The following is a 21058-nucleotide window of genomic DNA, read 5'->3' on the forward strand; positions in this document are numbered from 1 at the left end:
CCCAAGCATTTGGGCCATCCTCCACTGCCTTCCCAGGCCACAGCAGAGAGTCACAGAGGGAAAGAGGGAGAGTCTTCCATCTGCTGATTCACTCCCCAAGTGTTTTCAGTGGCCTGTGCTGGGCCAGGCCAAAGCCAGGAGCCAGGAGCTTCATCTGGTTTTCCCACGTGGGTGTTGAGCCCAAGAAGTTGAGTCATCCTCTGCTGGAGCATCCAGGACTCAAACCAGTACCCATGTAGGATGCCAGCTTTGCAGGCAGCAGTTTAACCCGCTGTACCACATTGCTGGCCCCAACGATGTAGACATCTTTTTTTTTTTTTTTTAAAGATTATGGGTGTAAATTTTTTTTTTTTTAAAAAGATTTATTTATTTGAAAGGCAGAGTTACAGAGAGGCAGAGGCAGAGAGAGAGAGAGAGAGAGAGGTCTTCTATCCGCTGGTTCATTCCATAACTGGCTGCAAGGGCTGGTGCTGCGCCAATCTGAATCTAGGAGCCAGGAGATTTTCCTGGGTCTCCCACATGGGTGCAGAGGCCCAAGGACTCAGGCCATCCTCCACCACTTTCCCAGGCCATAACAGGGAGCTGGATCTGAAGTAGAGCAGCTGGGACTCAAACCAGCGCTCATATGGGATGCTGGCACTGCAGGTGGCAGCTTTACCCGCTACACCACAGCGCTGGCTCCCGGTGTGAGCATTTGAAGCACAAGGCTAAACACCTGCTTCATAAATATTTGTTGGATGAACAAATGTACATATATTCTTTTTATGAACAGAGAAAAGGAAAACAGATTACTGTGTGTTAGAAGGAAAGTGGAAGAGGTTTTGCCATTTAAATTTCTGAGTGTTGTTTTCCCTTTCTCCAGACGGTAACAGAGGCGGAATGATTGGGAATAGTCTCTCTCTGTGCTATCACAACAAACTAATCTTAGCACCTATGGTTCGGGTGGGGACCCTTCCAATGAGGCTGCTGGCCCTGGATTATGGAGCAGACATCGTTTACTGTGAGGTAAGTGGCTTCTGATTTTTGGGAGGGCTTTTCCAGGAGCTCAGGCTCCCTATTAATGTGTGGGAGTGCTCAGGAGTGGAGGAGGAGGCAGAGTGGGAACTCATTTCCCAGGTGCTCACTAAAAGCAGGAGACGAACACACAGGACACTTAGGAGTTCTGTGAGCCTTGCTAAGGGCCAGGAGCCTGGGTGGAACAGAGGTGTCCTTGGATGTCCTGAGCCAGTGGATAGATGAACATCATCTGTGGTCCTGGTCCTGGCGCCTAGGGTAATGTATGTCTGTAATGTATTTACTTTAATGAGGGAACTCAGGTTGAGAAGAGAGGAAAAGGACCAGATGCAGGCAGAGGAAGCTGGCTGAGGTTGCTTCTGGTAGCTGCTGAGTTTTGTGGCATTTCTAGCTAGTGTACCAGTAGATATTCTTGCTTCTGCTTTGAAGAATATTGGGGCTTTAGACCTCGGCTCAGAAAGTATCTGCCAAGAAAAGTAGAATTTCAGGAGTAGCTGACAGTGGATAGTAAGGGAATTCGAGCAGTCCTCAATTCAGCACTGACTGGAATTGTCTGGGCAGCTTCTTCTCAATACCTGACCCTGCTGTGTTCCCCTACTGGGTATGGAAGTTTAAGAAGAAGCTTCTCAAGTGTCTCTCCATCTTTAAAAGCCCCTGAGGAGAGGGATGAGTTGGGGAGGCAACTGGCCAGAAAAGGGCAACACAGGGAATCCTTGGAGTGATGGGACTCTTAGGTCTTAGCTGTGTCAACACCAACCTGATTCTGCTATTGTGCTTAAATTTTGTGAGATGTTACCACTGGGGGAGACTGGGGAAAGGATATATAGGTTCTCTTACTGCAACTGCATATGAAGCTCTCATGGTTTTTTTTTTTGTTTGTTTGTTTTGTTTTTTTTTTTTTTTTTTTTTTGACAGGCAGAGTGGACAGTGAGAGAGAGACAGAGAGAAAGGTCTTCCTTTGCCGTTGGTTCACCCTCCAATGGCCGCCGCTGCAGCCGGCGCACCGCGCTGATCCGATGGCAGGAGCCAGGATCCAGGTGCTTTTCCTGGTCTCCCATGGGGTGCAGGGCCCAAGCACCTGGGCCATCCTCCACTGCACTCCCTGGCCATAGCAGAGTGCTGGCCTGGAAGAGGGGCAACCGGGACAGAATCCGGCGCCCCGACCGGGACTAGAACCCGGTGTGCCGGTGCCGCAAGGTGGAGGATTAGCCTATTGAGCCACGGCGCCGGCTCGGTTTTTTTTTTTTTTTAAGATTTATTTTTTATTTACTTGAAAGGCAGAGTGGAAGAAAAAGGAGGAGAGAGAGAGAGACAGAGACAGAGATAGATACCTTCCACCTGCTGGTACGCTTCCCAGATGGTCTCAATGTCCGGGGCTGGGCTAGGCTAAAGCTAGTAGCCCAAAGCTTCTTCCCAGGCTTCTATGTGGGTGCAGGGGCCCAAGCACTTGGGCCATCATCTGCTGCTTTCCCAGGCCATTAGCAGGGAGCTGGATTGGAAGTAGAGCAGAAGGGACTCAAAGTGGCTCCCATTTTGGATGCCAGTGTTGTAGGCTGAGGCTTAGCCTACTACACCACAGCGCCAGCCCCAGCTGCAATGATCTTAAAATAAAGTGGAAAGAAAATCACTGAGTAGAAGAAAGGGAAGCAGGAAGTTGAGGAAAATGCTGGCTGCTGGGTGTGGGTGTTGAGAGATAGGAATCCATGATAGAAGAGGTAGAAAAGTGACAGAAACAGGCAACTTAGAGTCTAGTGTCAGGAAAGGCAAAAGTCAGGTCTGTTATCTATGTCAGATGATGCAGAAATATCCATTCACAAAAAGACCAGCAAGGTGCTATGAAAAAGTTGATTGGAGGGACAGGCACTGTGGTGCAATGCTGGCATCCCATATGAGCACCAGGTTGAGTCCTGGCTGCTCCGCTTCTGGTTCAGCTCCCTGCTAATGCTCCTGGGAAGGCAGCAGAAGATGGTTCAAATACTTGGACCTCTACTACCCATGTGGGAGACCCAGATGGAGTTTCAGGCTTCTGGCTTTGGCCTTGCCCAGCCCTGACAACTGTATAGTTGGCCATTTGGGGAGTGAACCAGTAGATGGAAGATCTTTCTCTCTGTCTCACTCTTTGTCTGTCACTCTGCCTTTCAGATAAATAAAGTAAATCTTTCTTTTTTTAAAAAGATTTATTTATTTATATATTTGAGAGGTAGAGTGACAGACAGAGAGAGGGAGAGACAGAAAGGTCTTCTGTCTGCTGGTTCACTCCCCAAATGGCCACAATGGCCAGAACTGGGCCAATCTGAAGCCAGGAACCAGGAGCTTCTTCTGGGTCTCCTGTGTGGGTGTAGAGGCCCAAGCACTTGGGCCATCTTCTACTTCTTACCTAGGCCGTAGCAGAGAGCTGAATCAGAAGAAGGAACAGCTGGGACTTGAACCAGCACCCACATGGGATGCTGGCACCACAGGTGGTGGCTTTACCTGCTATACCACAGCGCCAGCCCCAGCAAAGTAAATCTTAAGAAAAAGTTGTTTGGTGGACATGAACACTTGTGGAATTAATAACTGGAGAAGTGAACAGCAAGTGGGGAAGTCGAAATAGGACTGCTGAATGCCCCTTCAGGAATTTAAGGGTCAAGGGATGTAAAGGTAGGCAGTTTGAGGTCAAGGAAGTAAGTGAAGGGAGGTGTTTTTAGACAGCTTGCATGGAGTTAGAAGTGAGGGGAAGCCTGGAGGTGTGAGGGATTGGGAATGATTGGTCAGGCCAGGCTTTGGAGGGGACAGGATTCTTCTTTTTTTTTTTTTAAAGGTTTGTTTATTTGAAAGGCAGAGCTTCAGAGGGAGAGGGAAAAGGAAAGAGAGAGAGAGAAAGACAGAGACAGAGAATCTTCTGCCCACTGGCTCACTCCCCAAATGGCCACAACATTTGGGTCTGGGCCAGGCTGAATCCTGGAGCCAGGAACTCCCTCGTGGTCTCCCATATAGATGACAGGGTTCCAAGTACTTGGACCATCTGCTGCTGCCTTCCCAGGTGCATTAGTAGGAAGCTGGATTGGAAATGGAACAGCCAGGACTTGAACCTGCACTTCTGTATGGGATTCTGGCATCACAGCTGTGGTTTAATCCACTGCGCCACAATGCCAGCGCCAGGGACAGGATTCTTGATGAAGTGAGGTGATGCCTTCCTCTGAGGTGGGCCAAGGAGGAACAGGTAGACGTGAAGAAACAGAGGTAAGCTGAGACACAGGGAGATGTAAGGGGCTAGTGTTGTGTTGCAAATATGGGTGTGGACTTAAGGAAAGCGAAGAGGTTTTGGTCCTGTGCCCGTGGGAAGTTTGGCTGGCAGCCAGGAATGCATGTGTTGCTTGTGGGTAGTGTTAGGGAGAGCTGAGAGGGCTCCGCCCATAGCTGGGGATTGGCATGTTGGTGCCTGCTGCAGGGCAGGGGCAGGGGTGTCTAGGGTGCCAGCAAGGTGAAGGGAGGGGTGAAGGGACCATGTGTTGTTGGAAGGTATAAGGTGGAAGCCAGAAATGGAGATTCCAGAGTTCAGTATCACAGAGGCTCAGATCTGATTTCTGAGTAGCATGTCAAAGTGGAGGTGGAAATGTCAGAGGGGCTGTTGGTGTACATCCACCTGTAAGCCTTCCAGGCTGCTGGAACATGCCTTGGGCAGGGAGGAACTTGTTCCCACAGAGGCCAGGCCCTGGACGCATGTGGTAGCACTCTGAACTCTTGTCTGGTGGTCAGCTGTGGGTTAGGTACAGCTTTTCCTGGCCAGCACTGTTTTTGCCATTCAGAAAAGTCTCTTGGATTTGGAAAGAGAATGAGAGGAGGAATTTACAAACGTACGCTGAGCGGCTTACAAACCCATGTCTGCTGAAGCACAGGCCTTCCATCTGGTGCCTCAGACCTGTGGGGAGCAGCGGCAGGCAGGCAGAGTCCTGCTTTGTTTGAGTTGGTACCTGGGGACTGGGCCCTGAGTACTGGACGTGGTGCCTGGTGCCCCCTGGTGGACCCAGTGTGCTCTGCAGGCCGGTATTGGACACATGCTCTTATGTTCCTACTGGCAAGTTCAGATGAGGCAGCTCATCTAGGAGATTAGAATATCAAACCATTTCACCTACCTGTTGTAGGTCCTAGGAGCATACAAGGTGTGCATGCACCTCCTCAAAAGCCCCAGAAAGCCTTAAGAACCTGGAGGGTGGCTAATCAGCAAGTCAAAAGAGTAATAGTCCTTCCCCACCGGAGTTTCTTTCTTCCTCCCTCGATTCTTCCCTCCCTCCCTCAAGATTTATTTGTTTCATTGGAAGGCAGAGCAGTGAGAGAGAGGAAGAGGGTGAGAGGGGAGTGTCTTCTGCTGGTTCAGTCCCCAAATGCCTGCAGCTTCCAGGGCTGGGTCAGGTGGAAACCAGGAGCCTGGAACTCACCTGGGTCTCCTACATGGGTTGCAGGAACTCAAGTACTCAAGCCATCACCTGCTGCCTTCCCAGGATATGTGTTAGTAGGAAGTTGGAATCAGGAGTTGGAATCAGGAGGCCAGTGCTGTGGCTAGTGGGTTAAGCCTCCGCCTGGGACGCCGAAATTTCAAATGGGTGCCGGTTCAAGTCCCAGCTGTTCTACTTTGATCCAGCTCCCTGCTGATGGCCTGGGAAAGCAGTAGAAGATGGCCCAAGTGCTTGGGCCCCTCCCTGCACTCTTGTGGGAGACCCAGAAGAAGCTCCTGGCTCCTGGCTTCGGATTGATCCAACTCCAGCCATTGCAGCCGTTTGGAAAGGAGCCAGCAGATGGAAGATGTCTCTATTTCTCCCTCTTCTCTGTCTGTAACTCTGCCTCTCAGAATAAATAACTTAAAAAAAAAAAAAAAAGAAATGCCAGGCGTCCCAACAGGGCAAGGCATCAGGTGGCCCTCATGATGGGAAGTTGCTGCAGCCTCTTAAAAAAATAAAGAGCAGGGCTGGTGCTGTGGTATAGCAGGTAAAGCTTCCGCCTTCGGAACCAGCATCCCATATGGGCGCTGGTTCAAGTCCTGGCTGCTCCACTTCCAACCCAGCTCTCTGCTGTGGCCTGGGAAAGCAGTAGAAAGTGGCCCAATTCCTTGGGCCTCTGAACCCATGTGGGAAGACCTGGAGGAAGCTCCTGGCTCCTGGCTTTGGATTGGCGTAGCTCCAGCCATTGTGGCCAATTGGGGAGTGAGCCAGTGGATGGAACACCTCTCTCTGTCTCTTTCTTTCTGCCTCTCTGTAACTCTGCCTTTCAAATAAATAAATAAATCTTAAAAAAAGAAAAAAAAAGGCAGACCCAGGACTCAAATCCAGGCACTCGGCTAGGAGATGCAGGTGTTCAAGGCGGTGTCTTAAGTGTGAGGGCAAACACCCAACTCCTTAACTTTCTTGATATTATCCTTTTGTACATAAAAATTTTAAATGTTGAGGCCGGTGCTGTGGCATAGTGGGTAAAGCCACCACCTGCTGTGTCGGTATCCCATATGGGCGCCGGTTCATGTCTTGGCTGCTCTACTTCTTCTTCTTTTTTTTTTTTTAAGATTTATTTATTTTAAAGTCGGAGTTACACAGAGATAGAGAAGGAGAGGCAGAGAGAGAGGTCTTCTATCCACTGGTTTACTCCCCAGTTAGTGGCAATGGGTGGAGCTGCACTGATCCGAAGCCAGGAGCCAGGAGCTTCTTCCGGGTCTCCCACGCAGTGCAGGGGCCCAACTTCTACTGCTTTCTCATACCACAGCAGAGAGCTAGATGGGAAGTGGAGCAGCTGGGATTACATATGGGATCCCAGCACAGCAGGCAGTGGCTTTACCCACTCTGCCACAGCACTGGCCCCTGCTCCACTTCTGATCCAGCTGTCTGGTATTGCCTGGGAAAGCAGCAGAAGATGGCTCAAGTTCTTGGGTCCCTGCACCCACAGGCGAGACCCGGAAGAAGCTCCTGACTGTGGATCAGTACAGTTCTGACTGTTGCAGCCATCTGAGGAGTGAACCAGTGGACAGGAGATCTCTCTCTTTCTCTCTCTCTCTCTGGAACTCTGTCTTTCAAGCAAATAATTTTTTTTTTTTTTTTTTAACAGATAGAGTTAGACAATGAGAGAGAGAGAGAGACAGAAAGTTCTTCCTTCCGTTGATTCACTCCCCAAATGGCTGCTACGGCCAGAGCTACGTCGATCTGAAGCCAGGAGCCAAGCGCTTCCTACTGGTCTCTCATGTGGGTGCAGGGGCCCAAGCACTCGGGCCATCCTCCACTGCCTTCCCAGGCCACAACAGAGAGCTGGACTGGGAGAGGAGCAACTGGGACTAGAACCCGGCGCTCATATGGGATGCTGGCACTGCAGGTGGATCTGATTAACCAAGTGAGCCATGGCGCCGGCCCCATAAATAAATCTTTAAAAAATATATAGATTTTAATCATATCCAGTTTTTTTCTTTTGTTTGTGCTTTTGGTATCATCTCAGAAATTTGCCTAATCTAAGATGATAAGGATTAATACATGATTTTTTTTTTTTAAAGATTGACTTTATTTATTTGACATGTAGAGTTACAGAAGGGTAAGGCCCAGAGAGAGAGAGAGAGAGAGAGAGAGAGAGAGAGGTCTTCCATCCGATGGTTCACTCCCCAGTTGGCCACAATGGCCTGAGCTGCGCCAATCTGAAGCCAGGTGCCAGGAGCTTCTTCCGGGTCTCTCATGTGAGTGCAGGGGCCCAAGGACCTGGGCCATCTTCCACTGATTTTCTAGGCCACAGCAGAGAGCTGGATCGGAAGTGGAGCAGCTGTGTCTTGGACTGGCACCCGTTTGGGATGCTGGCACTGCAGGCAGCAGCTTTACCTGCTGTGGCAGCTTTACCCGCTGTGCCACAGCGCCAGCCCCCTCAGCACTGAGTTTTATAGAAATAGAAAACCAACATTGCTCACAAAATAGACCAAAAATTTTTTTCTTTTTGTGTATTGCCTTTGTTTTGGTACCAGGGAAATATGGCCTTCCTGTGCTTCTATAACCGGATTCCCAGTGTGTCCTTGGATGTTTCCTGGGAGCCCTTCACTGCCTGCCCTTCACCCAGGGCTAAGGTGTGAGGTTCTTTGAGGGTGGGCTTGAGCTCAGACCACTGTGTAAAGAAAGTGTCCGCAGTCCACATCCTGAGTGATTATCTTCCCTTTGGCTATCTGAATGGCTTGTCCTTTTTAGGACCCAAACATTTCCAAGCTTGGAATAGTTGCTGATTAAGAGTAGCTTACTCAGACACCTGCTTGCCATGCTTGGGGTAGACGATGGCAATATGTCCCCAAAGCCATGCTTTTTTTGGTAGTAGGGTGACTGGCCAAGTGTTCCGCATCAGGTTTGTGGCTGAAGCTCCTGCTCCCGTGCGCAGGGCCTACGTGTCCAATACTGACAGGTGTCCTCTGATTCCTCTGCAGGAGCTGATTGACCTCAAGATGCTTCAGTGCAGGAGAGTTGTCAATGGTGAGTGCAGCTCTGGTCCCAAGAAGCACAACCACGACCGACCTTCCCCAGGGTGACAGTGTCCTCTGTGGGTGCTCCCTTCACTGCTCTCAAGAGACCATGAAAAAAAAAAAAAACAGATATGATACAGATATGCCTTCTGCCCACAGGCTTGCTGGCATAGAAATCACCATGTTTCATGGTACAGGAGGGAGCCTAGGGGCCTTGGAGTCAGGATGGCTTCAGCACTGGCCTTGGCTCTGCAAGTTACATCACTTCTCTCTACCTTAGTGGTTTTTTTTTTTTGACAGGCAGAGTGGACAGTGAGAGAGAGAGACAGAGAGAAAGGTCTTCCTTTGCCGTTGGTTCACCCTCCAGTGGCCGCTGCGGCCGGCACACCGCGCTGATCCGATGGCAGGAGCCAGGTACTTCTCCTGGTCTCCCATGGGGTGCAGGGCCCAAGCACTTGGGCCATCCTCCACTGCACTCCCGGGCCATGGCAGAGAGCTGGCCTGGAAGAGGGGCAACCGGGACAGAATCCGGCGCCCCGACCGGGACTAGAACCCGGTGTGCCGGCGCCGCAAGGTGGAGGATTAGCCTAGTGAGCCGTGGCGCCGGCCTTCTACCTTAGTTTCTGTCTGTAACATGGAGGTCATAATCCTTGCTTTACTTAAGTCACAGAGTTGGAGGGAGGATCCAGTAGATAAGGTCCACGTAAGCAAGTCCTTTACGCATCTTGAGCTCTATGGAAATGGAAGTGGTTGTGGTGAGTTGTGGTTTTGCTTGTGCTTTGTTCAGGAGGCTGATTCTGCTCTGGTTAGAGTTGTATTGTTGTATTCTTTCAGGTTTTTGAGATATAAGCTTGTGAAATCTTAATATAATTTCACTAGAAGTTATGACTCAGTTTTGCCCGATTGTTTTAAATTTACATTTTCTTTTTTGTGTTATAAAAAATTCAACAGTGCAGTTCTGTAGAAAACCCTCCATAATCCCACAAAGACATCATCACAAAGATGAGTAATGTATATTTTTCTCCACACAGACTAATGTGTATATATAAAATTAGGACATGTTTATGTATGGCTCCTCTGTGCCACTTTTATACTAGGACGCTTTCAAATGTCAGTATCTGTAGGTAACTGTGTCAGAGTTGATTTCACCGATGTATTAATGGGGATTTCCAATACTTTGCTGATGGAAATGAAACTGTGTTATAAATTCACCAAATTTTTGTGGGTTGTCTCTCAGATGCCTTACTGCCAGTGGCGAGAGGCCTCTGCTAGGGACAGCTTTGATCACCACTCCCAACAAGCCATTGCCTCTACCCAACCCTTTTTAACCTTCTAATCTGTTCAGTGTATAATGATAATTATAGATTCCATTTATGGAAATGCTTTATATACATTAAAGATCTCATTTATTTCTCAAATCATCTTTGAGGTAGATGTCTTCTCACAACTGCCATGTTGGATCTCTTTCATTTGGTGGTCATCTTTCTTTTTTTTAAATTTATTTAGTTTTTGAAAGGCAGAGTTATAGAGAGGAAGAGAGAAAGAGAGAGGTCTTCTGTCCACTGGTTTCACCCCCCAGATGGCCACAACAGTCGGGGCTGCACTGATCCAAAGCCAGGAGCCAAGAGCTTCCTCTGGGTCTCCCAAGCAGGTACAGGGACCCAAGGACTTGGGCCATCTTCTGCATTCCCAGGCCCTAGCAGAGAGCTGGATCAGAAGTGGAGCAGCCGGGATGCCAGCACTGCAGATGGTGGCTTTACCCACTACGCCATAGTGCCAGTCCCAGTAGTCATCTTTGAAAGCTAATAATGTTGGCACTTACTGAAGAGCTTCCTTAGGAAGAAGAAATAAGACACAGCCAATTCTTATCGTTTGCAGTTGTTACACCTCATAAAGTTGCTGTGAACACTGAATTAATGAATACTGAACCACTGATCCTTGGAGAAATACAGTCATGCTCTTGGCAAGCATCCAATCATGTTTTCATTAACTAATCAATACACAACCTTATTTAAGACATACTATTTAAATTACATCGTTGATTCATTAACATTGATAGTCATTGTCACCTCAGTAATAATGAGTGTATACTGTCTTTTTTTTTTAAAGGATTTATTTATTTATTCAAAAGGCAGAATTAGAGAGAGAGATCGATCTTCCATTTTCTGATTCACTCCCCAAATATTTGGAACAGCTAGGCCTAGGCCAGGCCAAAGCCAGGACTCAGGAACTTCATCCAAATCTCCCACTTGGGTGGCAGGAACCCAAGTACCTGGGCTGTAGCATTCCAATATTGTATGCAGGCATCCCTAGTGACAGCTTCTGCTGCTATATCAGAATGCCCTCCGCCCCCCACTTTTTAAAGATTTATTTATTTATTTGAAAGGCCAAGTTAAAGAGAGCAGAGGCAGAGAGAGAGAGAGTGTTCTTCCATCCTCTGGTTCAATCTTCAGGTGGCACAATGGCTGCGCCATCTGAAGCCAGGAGCCAGGAGCTTCTTCCAGGTCTCCCTCGCCCTCTCCTTTTTAGATTGGTAAACATTGAGGATCCCTTTTTCCCCCTCAAGGTTATACTTTTCCTGTGTTTTCTTTTAGGACTTGGGCTGGGTTGAACTTGCATCTTAATTGGGTGCCCCTTGTGTTTGGGTTTTCTTGCAGAGGTGCTCAGCACAGTGGACTTTGTTGCCCCTGATGACCGAGTCGTCTTTCGCACCTGTGAAAGAGAACAGAGCAGGGTGGTTTTCCAGATGGTAAGAGACCTCACTGTCAGGTGCCCTCCTGAGGCTCACCTTCTGCCTTGGCTTGGCCTGCATGCAGGCTGGCTTCCTGAAGACTTTGCTTTAACATTTTTCAAAGACTGGTTCATGAGTAATCGGGGATAGGTTATGGAACTCAAGCTGTCACTGTTATATGTATCCAATCTGAAGTTTAATTTACCTGATGACAGGAATTGTCTGTTAGGCATGACTTGTATTTTTTTTTTTAGTCTCTAGCATTGATTATTCAGATCATGGTCTATGTTTATATGTAGTCTCTATGTATTTCTTTTTATTTATTTATTTATTTGAGAGGTAGAGTTTCAGACAGGAGAGGGAGAGACAGAGAGAAAGGTCTTCCTTCCGTTGGTTTACTCCCCAAATGGCCGCAATGGCCAGAGTGCACTGATTCCAAAGCCAGGAGTTTCTTCCTGGCTTCCCATGTGGGTGCAGGGGCCCAAGCACTTGGGCTATCTTCTACTGCTTTCCCAGGTCATAGCAGAGAGCTGGACTGGAAGAAGAGCTGCCGGGACTAGAACCGGTGCCCATATGGGATGCTGGCGCCACAGGCAAAGGATTAATCTACTTGTACCATGACACCAGCCCCTATGTATTTCACATAGGAAGAAATTAGGTTCCTCAAGAGAAGATTTATGTTAGGACTGTAGTGACTGGTAGCTCTCTTCTCTCACTTTGAGCATTCTTTGGTGCTTTTAAATTTTATTTATTTTTTAAGAAGTTTATTTTATTTTCATTTTCATTTCAAAGAGAGACAGAGAAAGAGATCTTCTGTCTACTGGTTCAATCCTCAAATGCCTGCAACAGCCTGGTTTGGGCCAGGCAAAAGCCAGGAGCTGGACATTCAATCTGGTTCTCTCCCTCTCTCTCTCTCTCTCTATTTATTTATTTATTTGACAGATAGAGTTAGACAGTGAGAGAGAGAGAGAGACAGAGAGAAAGGTCTTTCTTCCATTGGTTCACCCCCCAAATGGCTGCTACGGCCGGAGCTACGCCAATCTGAAGCCAAGAGCCAGGTGCTTCCTCCTGGTCTCCCATGTGGGTGCAGGGCCCTAGCACTTGGGCCGTCCTCCACTGCCTTCCCAGGCCACAGCAGAGAGCTAGACTGGAAGAGGAGCAACTGGGACTAGAACCCGGTGCTCATATGGGATGCCGGCGCTGCAGGCGGAGGATTAACAAAGTGAGCCACGGCGCCGGCCCCTGGTTCTCTTTTTATGAATGGAAGATATCTAAGTCCTTAACCAGAATCTGCTCTCTCCTAGGGTGCACGTTAGCAGGAACTGTGTTGGAAACAGAGGTGGGACTTGAACGCAGGCACTCTGATATGGGCTGGGATGTAGGTATCCTAAGTGACAACCTGCTGGGCCACACTGATTTTTCCACTTATTGCTTTTGTAGAAATAGCTCCTGAATGATGTTTAGGTTTTTAAAAACTGACAGTTGGTAGATGTGTGATAAAACAAATATAGCAAAATGTTAACTGTGGAATCTAAGTGGTAGGTATCTGAATGTTCGCTTTAAAGTTTTTTCAACGTTTTGGTAGGTCTGAAAGTAATCTCAGCATTAATGACATTATCCAGGCTCCGAAGTCTGCCTTTTCCTTTTTCAGTGAGCTAGTCTAGTGGGCTGGCCATTTTAGAAAAAGGCAGCCAGTGTGTGGATGTGACATGTGCATGGGCATGTTTGTGAGTGTGCGCCTGTGTTAGGACAGTGGTTGATGCAGCCTTTTTTGTGTTCCCAGGGGACTTCAGACGCAGAGCGAGCACTTGCTGTGGCCAGGCTTGTGTAAGTTCCTTCCTCCTTGGGGCTGCCTTTATCTCTCCTGTGAGTGTGAAGCCTCAGTGACACTGGTGATCTTAGAAGTCATCCATCCTTCTGCCTGCAACCCTGTCACCTCTGTTTCTGTCTGGTTTCTTCTTTTTGTGGCCTCAAAGGTCCAACCTAAAACTGAAGTGTACCCATGGTACTCTGACCCGAGTGCCTCTATATTGGGGCCTGTTTTTTAGTTTTTATTCTTGAGATTGCTTTTCCAGGGCTCTCTGGATTTTGTGAGTCCTGAGGCTTGAATTTAACCAAGGCAAGAGAATACTGTGCTTAAAGAGATGGACTTTGGAGTTCAGACAGACCTGGACTGGAGTTCAGGCCTCGCTACTTAGTGACTGTGTGACCTTGCTACATACTGAGTTCCTTCATCTATCAACCGGGACCAGTAGTATCACTGACTTCTGGTATTATAGGGAAGGGTGAATGATGTGATGCATGTGAATGTCTGCAGTGTGGCACGTAGTGCGTGGTTGGTAAGGGTTAGCTATTGTTATTAATGAGAACGAGAGTGAGAGGGAACTCAGGCAATAATTGCTGCTGCTGATAGACTGTGGACTACAGAACCACCAGAGGATGAGGCGAGGGTCCTTTTTACATCCGAGAATTGTTTGCAATAAGCCAACCGTGCGTCCATCAAACAAAGGCAGTCATGGTTTCTGCCAGAAGTGCTGCTCTGGGGAACGGCTCTTGTGCCCTTGTCTCTCTTTCTACTTTGACAAACGGCTTTCACAGCTCCAGTCAGAACTGCAGCTCTGCGATTGATTTCATTGTACACTTCATTCCCTATTTTTTTATAAAGATTTATTTATTTATTTGAAAGTCAGAATTACACAGAGAGGAGAGGCAGAGAGAGAGAGAGAGAGAGAGGTCCTGCACCTGATGGTTTACTCATCACTCCCTTTTGAGTTATCTGATACAACTCCAAAGTAGCAGAGTCCCTGTATGTAGCTGTTTATACATTTGTGTGCATGTTATTTCTGTCCTCGGGAGCTCTGCTCAGAGGAAACAGTTAAGGATTTTAGAGACAGGGTACTTTTCCATTTTTTAGCTTCTGTCACTGAGGCTTCATGTGTTTCATAGGGTCAGGGACGTGGTAAGAGATTCATGAGCACAAACCCATCCATGCCTTTGAACCTACCTTCTCTTCCAACTGAATATTTATTGCATCTTAAAATATTTTTTTCCAGAGAAAATGATGTAGCTGGTATTGATGTCAACATGGGCTGTCCAAAAGAATATTCTACCAAGGTAAACTGATTTCCTTTTACAAACAAACAAACAAAATTGAAAGGCACACACACACACACACACACACACTCCCATACACAGAGATAAATAGATAGACAAAGATCTTTTGATGTTGGTTCAATCCCCAAATGCCTATAACAGCTGGGGCTGGGCCAGACCAAACCCAGGAGCTGGGAACTCAGCCTGGGTCTTCCACATGACTGGCAGGGACCGAAGTACTTGAACCATCACCTACTACCTCTGAGGGTAGGTATTAGCAAGAAGGTGGAATTGGAAGTGAAGCTGGGACTTGAACCCAGGCACTGCAGTATCGGATGCAGGCATTCAAAACAGTATCTGAATTACTGCTCCAAACAGCCATTCCACCTGATTTTCTTGTCCTCTTCACAAATAAAATATGCAGATTAAAGGAAGCTAAAAAAACATGACAATCAAGTATGTTACCCAACCATGAGGAAAATGCTCAAAAGGTTATTATTACATCAATGGGCAAAATTAGAAGCGATCATGGTAGATTAGCTAAAAATATTCTGTCAGTGTAAATTTATTATGTTGATAATTCTTCTGTGGTTATATAAAAGAATATTTTTATTTTTAGAAAATACATGCTAAAGATTTAAGGATAAAAGGCTATAATATTTGAGTGTTTTTTATTTTTATTTTGTTTTTTTTTTTTAAAGATTTATTTATTTATTTGAAAGTCAGAGTTACACAGAGAGAGGAGAGGCAAAGAGAGAGAGAGGTCTTCCCTCCGCTGGTTCACTCCCCAGATGGCTGCAATGGCCAGAGCTGCGCTGATCCGAAGCCAGGAGCCAGGAGCTTCTTCCTGGTCTCCCATGTGGGTGCAGGGCCCAAGGACTTGGGCCATCTTCTACTGCTTTCCCGGGCCATAGCAGAGAGCTGGATCGGAAGTGGAACAGCTGGGACTAGAACCGGTGCCCATATGGGATGCCGACGCTTCAGGCCAGGGTGTTAACCCACTGTGCCACAGTGCCGGCCCCCTATTTTATTTTATTTTTTAAGATTTACTTGTTTGAAAGGCAGAGTTACAGAGAGGCAGAGGCTGAGAGAGAGAGGTCTTTTGTCCGCTAGTTCACTCCCCAAATGGCCATAGCAGCCAGAGCTGCACTGATCTGAAGCCAGGAGCCAGGAGCTTCTTCCACTTCTTCCAGGTCTCCCACATGGGTGCAGGTGCCCAAGGACATGGGCCATCTTCCACTGCTTTCTCAGGCCATAGCAGAGAGCTGAATCAGAAGTGGAGCAGCCAGGACTAGAACCGGTGCCCATATGGGATGCCAGCACTTCAGGCCAGGGTGTTAACCCACTGTGCCACAGTGCCTGCCCCCTATTTTATTTTATTTTTTAGGATTTACTTGTTTGAAAGGCAGAGTTACAGAGAGGCAGAGGCAGAGAGAGGTCTTTTGTCCGCTAGTTCACTCCCCAAATGGCCATAGCAGCCAGAGCTGCACTGATCTGAAGCCAGGAGCCAGGAGCTTCTTACTGCTTCTTCCAGGTCTCCCACATGGGTACAGGTGCCCAAGGACTTGGGCCATCTTTCACTGCTTTCTCAGGCCACAGCAGAGAGCTAGATTAGAAATGGAATAGCCAGGACTGGAATAGGTGCTCATATAGGATGCTGGCACTGTAGGCAGTGGCTATACCCGCTACGTCACAGTGCTGGCCCCTAATATATGGTTTAATCCTCAAAAGGTTTTGGAAAATTTTATACACGTACATACCACACAATGCACACATGCATATACATGTATATAAGTAAATTTTTAAAAATATATACAGATAGGGCCTGGCACTGTGGCACAGTGGGTGAACGCCCTGGCCTGAAGCGCTAGCATCCCGTATGGGTGCGGTTTGAGACCTGGCTGCTTCATTTCCAATCCAGCTCTCTGCTATGGCCTGGGAGAGCAGTGGAAGATGGCCCAAGCCCTTGGGCCCCTGCACCCACGTGGGAGACCCGGAAGAAGCTCCTGGCTCCTGGCTTCGGATTGGCACAGCTCCGGCTGTTGCGGCCAGCTGGGGAATGAACCAGCGGATGGAAGACCTCTCTCTCTCTCTCTGCCTCTCCTCTCTCTGTGTAACTGACTTTCAAATAAATAAATAAATCTTTAAAATATATATATATATACAGACAGACATTAACCTAGTAATTAAGACACTAGTTAAGACACCCTTATACCACTTTGTAGTACCTGGGTTTGGTATGAACTCTGGCTTCTGATTCCAACCTCTTGCTAATGCAGACTCTGGGAGGCAGCAAGTGATGGTTCAACTAATAGAATTCTGTCACCTGTGTGGGAGACCTGGATTGAGTTTCTGGTTCCCAGCTTTGACCCAGCCCCAGCCATTGCAGGCATCTGGGGAGTAAGCCAGAGGATGGAAGGTTTCTTTGTCTGTCTCTCTGCCTTTCTCTCTCTCTCTCTCTCTGCCTAAGTAATAAAGTATGTGAATGTTCAAAGAAAAATAGTGTATACAGGGCTGTGTCTTTTTTTTTTTTTTTTTAAGATTTATTTATTTGAAAGCTAGAGTTACAGAGAGGCAGAGGCAGAGAAAGAGAGGTCTTCCATTCGCTGAGTCACTCCCTGAATGGCTGCTGAATGCCTGGAGTTGGGCAGATCTGAAGGCAGGAGCCAGGAGCCAGTAGCCAGGAGCTTCTTCTGGTCCTCCCAAGTGTGTTCAGGGGCCCAAGCACTTGGGCCATCTTTCACTGCTTTCTCAGGCCACAGCAGAGAGCTAGATTAGAAATGGAATAGCCAGGACTGGAATAGGTGCTCATATAGGATGCTGGCACTGTAGGCAGTGGCTATACCCGCTACGTCACAGTGCTGGCCCCTAATATATGGTTTAATCCTCAAAAGGTTTTGGAAAATTTTATACACGTACATACCACACAATGCACACATGCATATACATGTATATAAGTAAATTTTTAAAAATATATACAGATAGGGCCTGGCACTGTGGCACAGTGGGTGAACGCCCTGGCCTGAAGCGCTAGCATCCCGTATGGGTGCGGTTTGAGACCTGGCTGCTTCATTTCCAATCCAGCTCTCTGCTATGGCCTGGGAGAGCAGTGGAAGATGGCCCAAGCCCTTGGGCCCCTGCACCCACGTGGGAGACCCGGAAGAAGCTCCTGGCTCCTGGCTTCGGATTGGCACAGCTCCGGCTGTTGCAGCCAGCTGGGGAATGAACCAGCGGATGGAAGACCTCTCTCTCTCTCTCTGCCTCTCCTCTCTCTGTGTAACTGACTTTCAAATAAATAAATAAATCTTTAAAATATATATATATATACAGACAGACATTAACCTAGTAATTAAGACACTAGTTAAGACACCCTTATACCACTTTGTAGTACCTGGGTTTGGTATGAACTCTGGCTTCTGATTCCAACCTCTTGCTAATGCAGACTCTGGGAGGCAGCAAGTGATGGTTCAACTAATAGAATTCTGTCACCTGTGTGGGAGACCTGGATTGAGTTTCTGGTTCCCAGCTTTGACCCAGCCCCAGCCATTGCAGGCATCTGGGGAGTAAGCCAGAGGATGGAAGGTTTCTTTGTCTGTCTCTCTGCCTTTCTCTCTCTCTCTCTCTCTGCCTAAGTAATAAAGTATGTGAATGTTCAAAGAAAAATAGTGTATACAGGGCTGTGTCTTTTTTTTTTTTTTTTTTAAGATTTATTTATTTGAAAGCTAGAGTTACAGAGAGGCAGAGGCAGAGAAAGAGAGGTCTTCCATTCGCTGAGTCACTCCCTGAATGGCTGCTGAATGCCTGGAGTTGGGCAGATCTGAAGGCAGGAGCCAGGAGCCAGTAGCCAGGAGCTTCTTCTGGTCCTCCCAAGTGTGTTCAGGGGCCCAAGCACTTGGGCCATCTTTTACTGCTTTCCAGGGCCATAGCAGAGAGCTGGCTCAGAAGTGGATCATCTGGATCTCGAACTGGGACCCATATGGGATGGGATGCCGACACTGTGGGCGGTGGCTTTACTCACTACCGCACAGTGCTGACCCCGGGCTTTGTCTTTTCAAGAATAAAATTAAGATATACATTAAAAAGAAAATAGAGGATTCAATTTATGTTCCCATTGTCACATCAGCAGGTGATGGCTCAAGTAGTTAGATTCCTGCTACCATGGAGGAGACTTGGACTCCTTTCCCAGCTTAGCTCCTATCTATGGCTTGACCCAGTCCTAGCTGTTGTAGGTATTTATGGAGTGAATCAGCAGATGGGAGTTGTCCATCTAAATGTCACTTTGACTCTCAAACAAAAACAAAAGCAAGAACTTTATTTAAGAAAGAGCTACTAATCTGGAAGCGATGTGTCTGATGGATTAGAATGGGAAGAGGCTAGTAGTAGAGAACAGATTAGGGGATGAGTCCTGGGTCCACAGTGAGGCCAGGGATGGAGAGAGGAGAAGCCGAACTGGGGCTGAATTTCTCAGGACTTGGTTGATAAATGGCTGGATTGGGTGTTGGGTAGTGTGGTATATGGTATGGCTAGAGGGTGGAGAGACTGGTAGCCAGGAGGAAGCTGGTCTTGGGTTGTGATTGGGACTGCAGGAGGTAAAGGCTATTTGAAGCAGGCAAGGACAACTTGGGGGGTGGCTAAGTGTGAGGTACCATAGTGACTCCTGGCTTGCATGACTGTCCCTTGGGACTCTTGTTGCAGGGGGAGTGGTCAGGGCCTGCAGTGCACCCCGGGCCCACTATTCAGAGTCAGCCACTCTGCTCCCAGGAGTTACCTAATGGTGGCGTTTGTTTCAGGCCAGGAGGCTGCAGATTACCTTCCTGCCCGAGGGAATGGCCCTTTGGATGCTTGCAAACCAAAAAGGACTTGTAGACAGCTGCTTCTAGGAATTATGAAGGCCTGAAATTGCCTATGAGGTGTTGCAAGCTTTGAGCTGTTTTACTCTCTTTTGATACTTCTGTGTGTTCTTGAGTTTGTGAGAATGGAGTTAAAATGATCTGGAATGATATTCCTGAAACACTGGAGTGAAAAAAGCAAGACACAGGGTTGTATATGGTATGCTACTGTTTATTTAAGAAGGGGGCTTTGAAATGAGTATCTACATATATTTACTTTTTTATTTAGATGATACATTTGGAAAGTCAGGCTAGACTTACTAGTAACATTGCTTTCTGAGTATTAAGTTCCCCTTGCAGGGGTGCTACTCAAAATAATTAATACCTGATAAGCACTGGTACCGGCAGTTGGGACAGATGCCAGTCTGCATGCCATGCTGGTACATACTAGAAAATATCTTCTGTGTCCTCATGGTTCAGAATTCAAAGTCAGATAAAAAGTGTAGACTGAAAAGTCTCCCCTTCCTCAGGGAGCTGAATGATTTACTCTTAACTCCACCCCCTACCCTTTCTTTTTAAAGGCTAAGATATCCCCAGTGGTGGGCCAGGAAGCTGCACCTTCTTTTTCGTTTGTTTTATTTTTTTTTAAATATTTATTTATTTTATTTGAAAGGCGGAGTTCCAGAGAGGCAGAGGCAGAGAGAGCGAGAGAGAGAGAGAGAGAGAGAGAGAGGTCTTCTGTCTGCTGGACCACTCTCCAGATGGCCACAGCCAGAGCTGTGCTGATCCAAAACCAGGAGGCAGGAGCTTCTTCCGGTTATCCCATGCAGATGCAGGGGACCAAGGACTTGGACCATCTTCCACTGTTTTCCGAGGCCATAGCAGAGAGCTGGATTGGAAGTAGAGTAGCTGGGACTCAAACTGGCACCTATATGGGATGCTGGCTCTGCAGGCAGTGGCTTTACCCACTACGCCACAGCGCTGGCCCCCTCTTAACCCCTTTGAACCTCTTAAATTTTGAATGTGTTACTTAAGCAAGCAAGTAAGTTAAGTAGAAGGGAAGGAAGGAAATGCCATTGTTGAGAAGACCATTGTTGTGAAAGGGGCAGTGAGACTGAATTTTATGTGCTGTGGTTCCGCAAGGAAGGGATGCATTGTGTGTGAGGTGCAGGATGTAAGGAGCTGGGGAGTTCTAGACTTGTTTACAGCTGCCACAGTTTATGTCTGTGGCCCAGATAGCCTGGGGCTAGTGGTTCCTCCAGCCTGTGTGATTCACACAGCCTAGCCAAGTCTGTGGTGGTTTGATGTTCTCTTTGATTCTAATCTGTCATGTTTCAGTGTGAAATTAAACCTTAAGCCTTAAACAGATTAAGCTATAAAACTGAATTTAAACATATGAACATGTCCTGTGAGTATTCCTTAGTAGCAAGTCTTTATACTGAGTGCGTATATTCATTAGATTTCTCTTGCCTTCACCTCACTCTTAGAGGATTTGCCTCACTCTTAGAGGTGGGGAGAGAGAAAGAAAGGAGTGATAGCTTCCATCTGTGGCTCACTTCCCAATGGCTGCAACCTCCTGAGAGAGAGAAAAATTTTCCTTCTACTGGCTCACTCCTCAAATGGCTGCAATGACTGGGATTGGGTCAGGCCAAAAGCAGGAGCCTGGAACTCGATCCAGGTCTGCAGTGTGTGTGCAGGGGCCCAAGTCCTAGGACCATCTTCCTCTGCTTTCTCAGATGCATTAGCAGGGAGTTGGACTAGAATTAGAGCAGCCATAACATTGGCCCCCTGGATTCAGATTTTCAAAGATCCCTCCTCATCCCCTTTGATTATTTTTTTAATTTTAATTTTAATTTATTTATTATTTGACAGGCAGAGTGGACAGTGAGAGAGAGAGAGACAGAGAGAAAGGTCTTCCTTTGCCATTGGTTCACCGTCCAATGGCCG

At 47.4% G+C, this 21058-nt stretch overlaps 1 protein-coding gene across 37 annotated transcripts in view; it reads left to right on the forward strand.

Annotated features, from left to right (window-relative positions):
* The window catches only part of DUS2 (dihydrouridine synthase 2), a 53939-nt gene that overhangs the window by 12786 nt on the left and 20095 nt on the right, over positions 1 to 21058 (forward strand). For 23 of the 37 annotated variants that reach the window (XR_016225317.1, XM_008257495.5, XM_008257500.5 and 20 more), the window contains 5 exons: positions 863 to 1005; positions 8423 to 8468; positions 11116 to 11207; positions 12973 to 13016; positions 14243 to 14303. Coding sequence is in view for 36 of the 37 variants with exons in the window: in XM_008257495.5 (XP_008255717.2) it covers positions 863 to 1005; positions 8423 to 8468; positions 11116 to 11207; positions 12973 to 13016; positions 14243 to 14303 (386 nt within the window). In the remaining variant the exon portion in view is untranslated. Of the gene's footprint in view, positions 1 to 862; positions 1006 to 1134; positions 1278 to 1593; positions 1616 to 4036; positions 4237 to 8422; positions 8469 to 11115; positions 11208 to 12972; positions 13017 to 14242; positions 14304 to 21058 lie in introns of those variants that run through there. The other 14 variants (XM_070062643.2, XM_089320345.1, XM_070062644.2 and 11 more) reach the window with 7 other exon arrangements.

The sequence above is a fragment of the Oryctolagus cuniculus genome, chromosome 18 (genome assembly GCF_051225735.1).
Source record: "Oryctolagus cuniculus isolate XC-2025 breed Fujian yellow rabbit chromosome 18, ASM5122573v1, whole genome shotgun sequence".
Lineage (NCBI taxonomy): Eukaryota > Metazoa > Chordata > Mammalia > Lagomorpha > Leporidae > Oryctolagus > Oryctolagus cuniculus.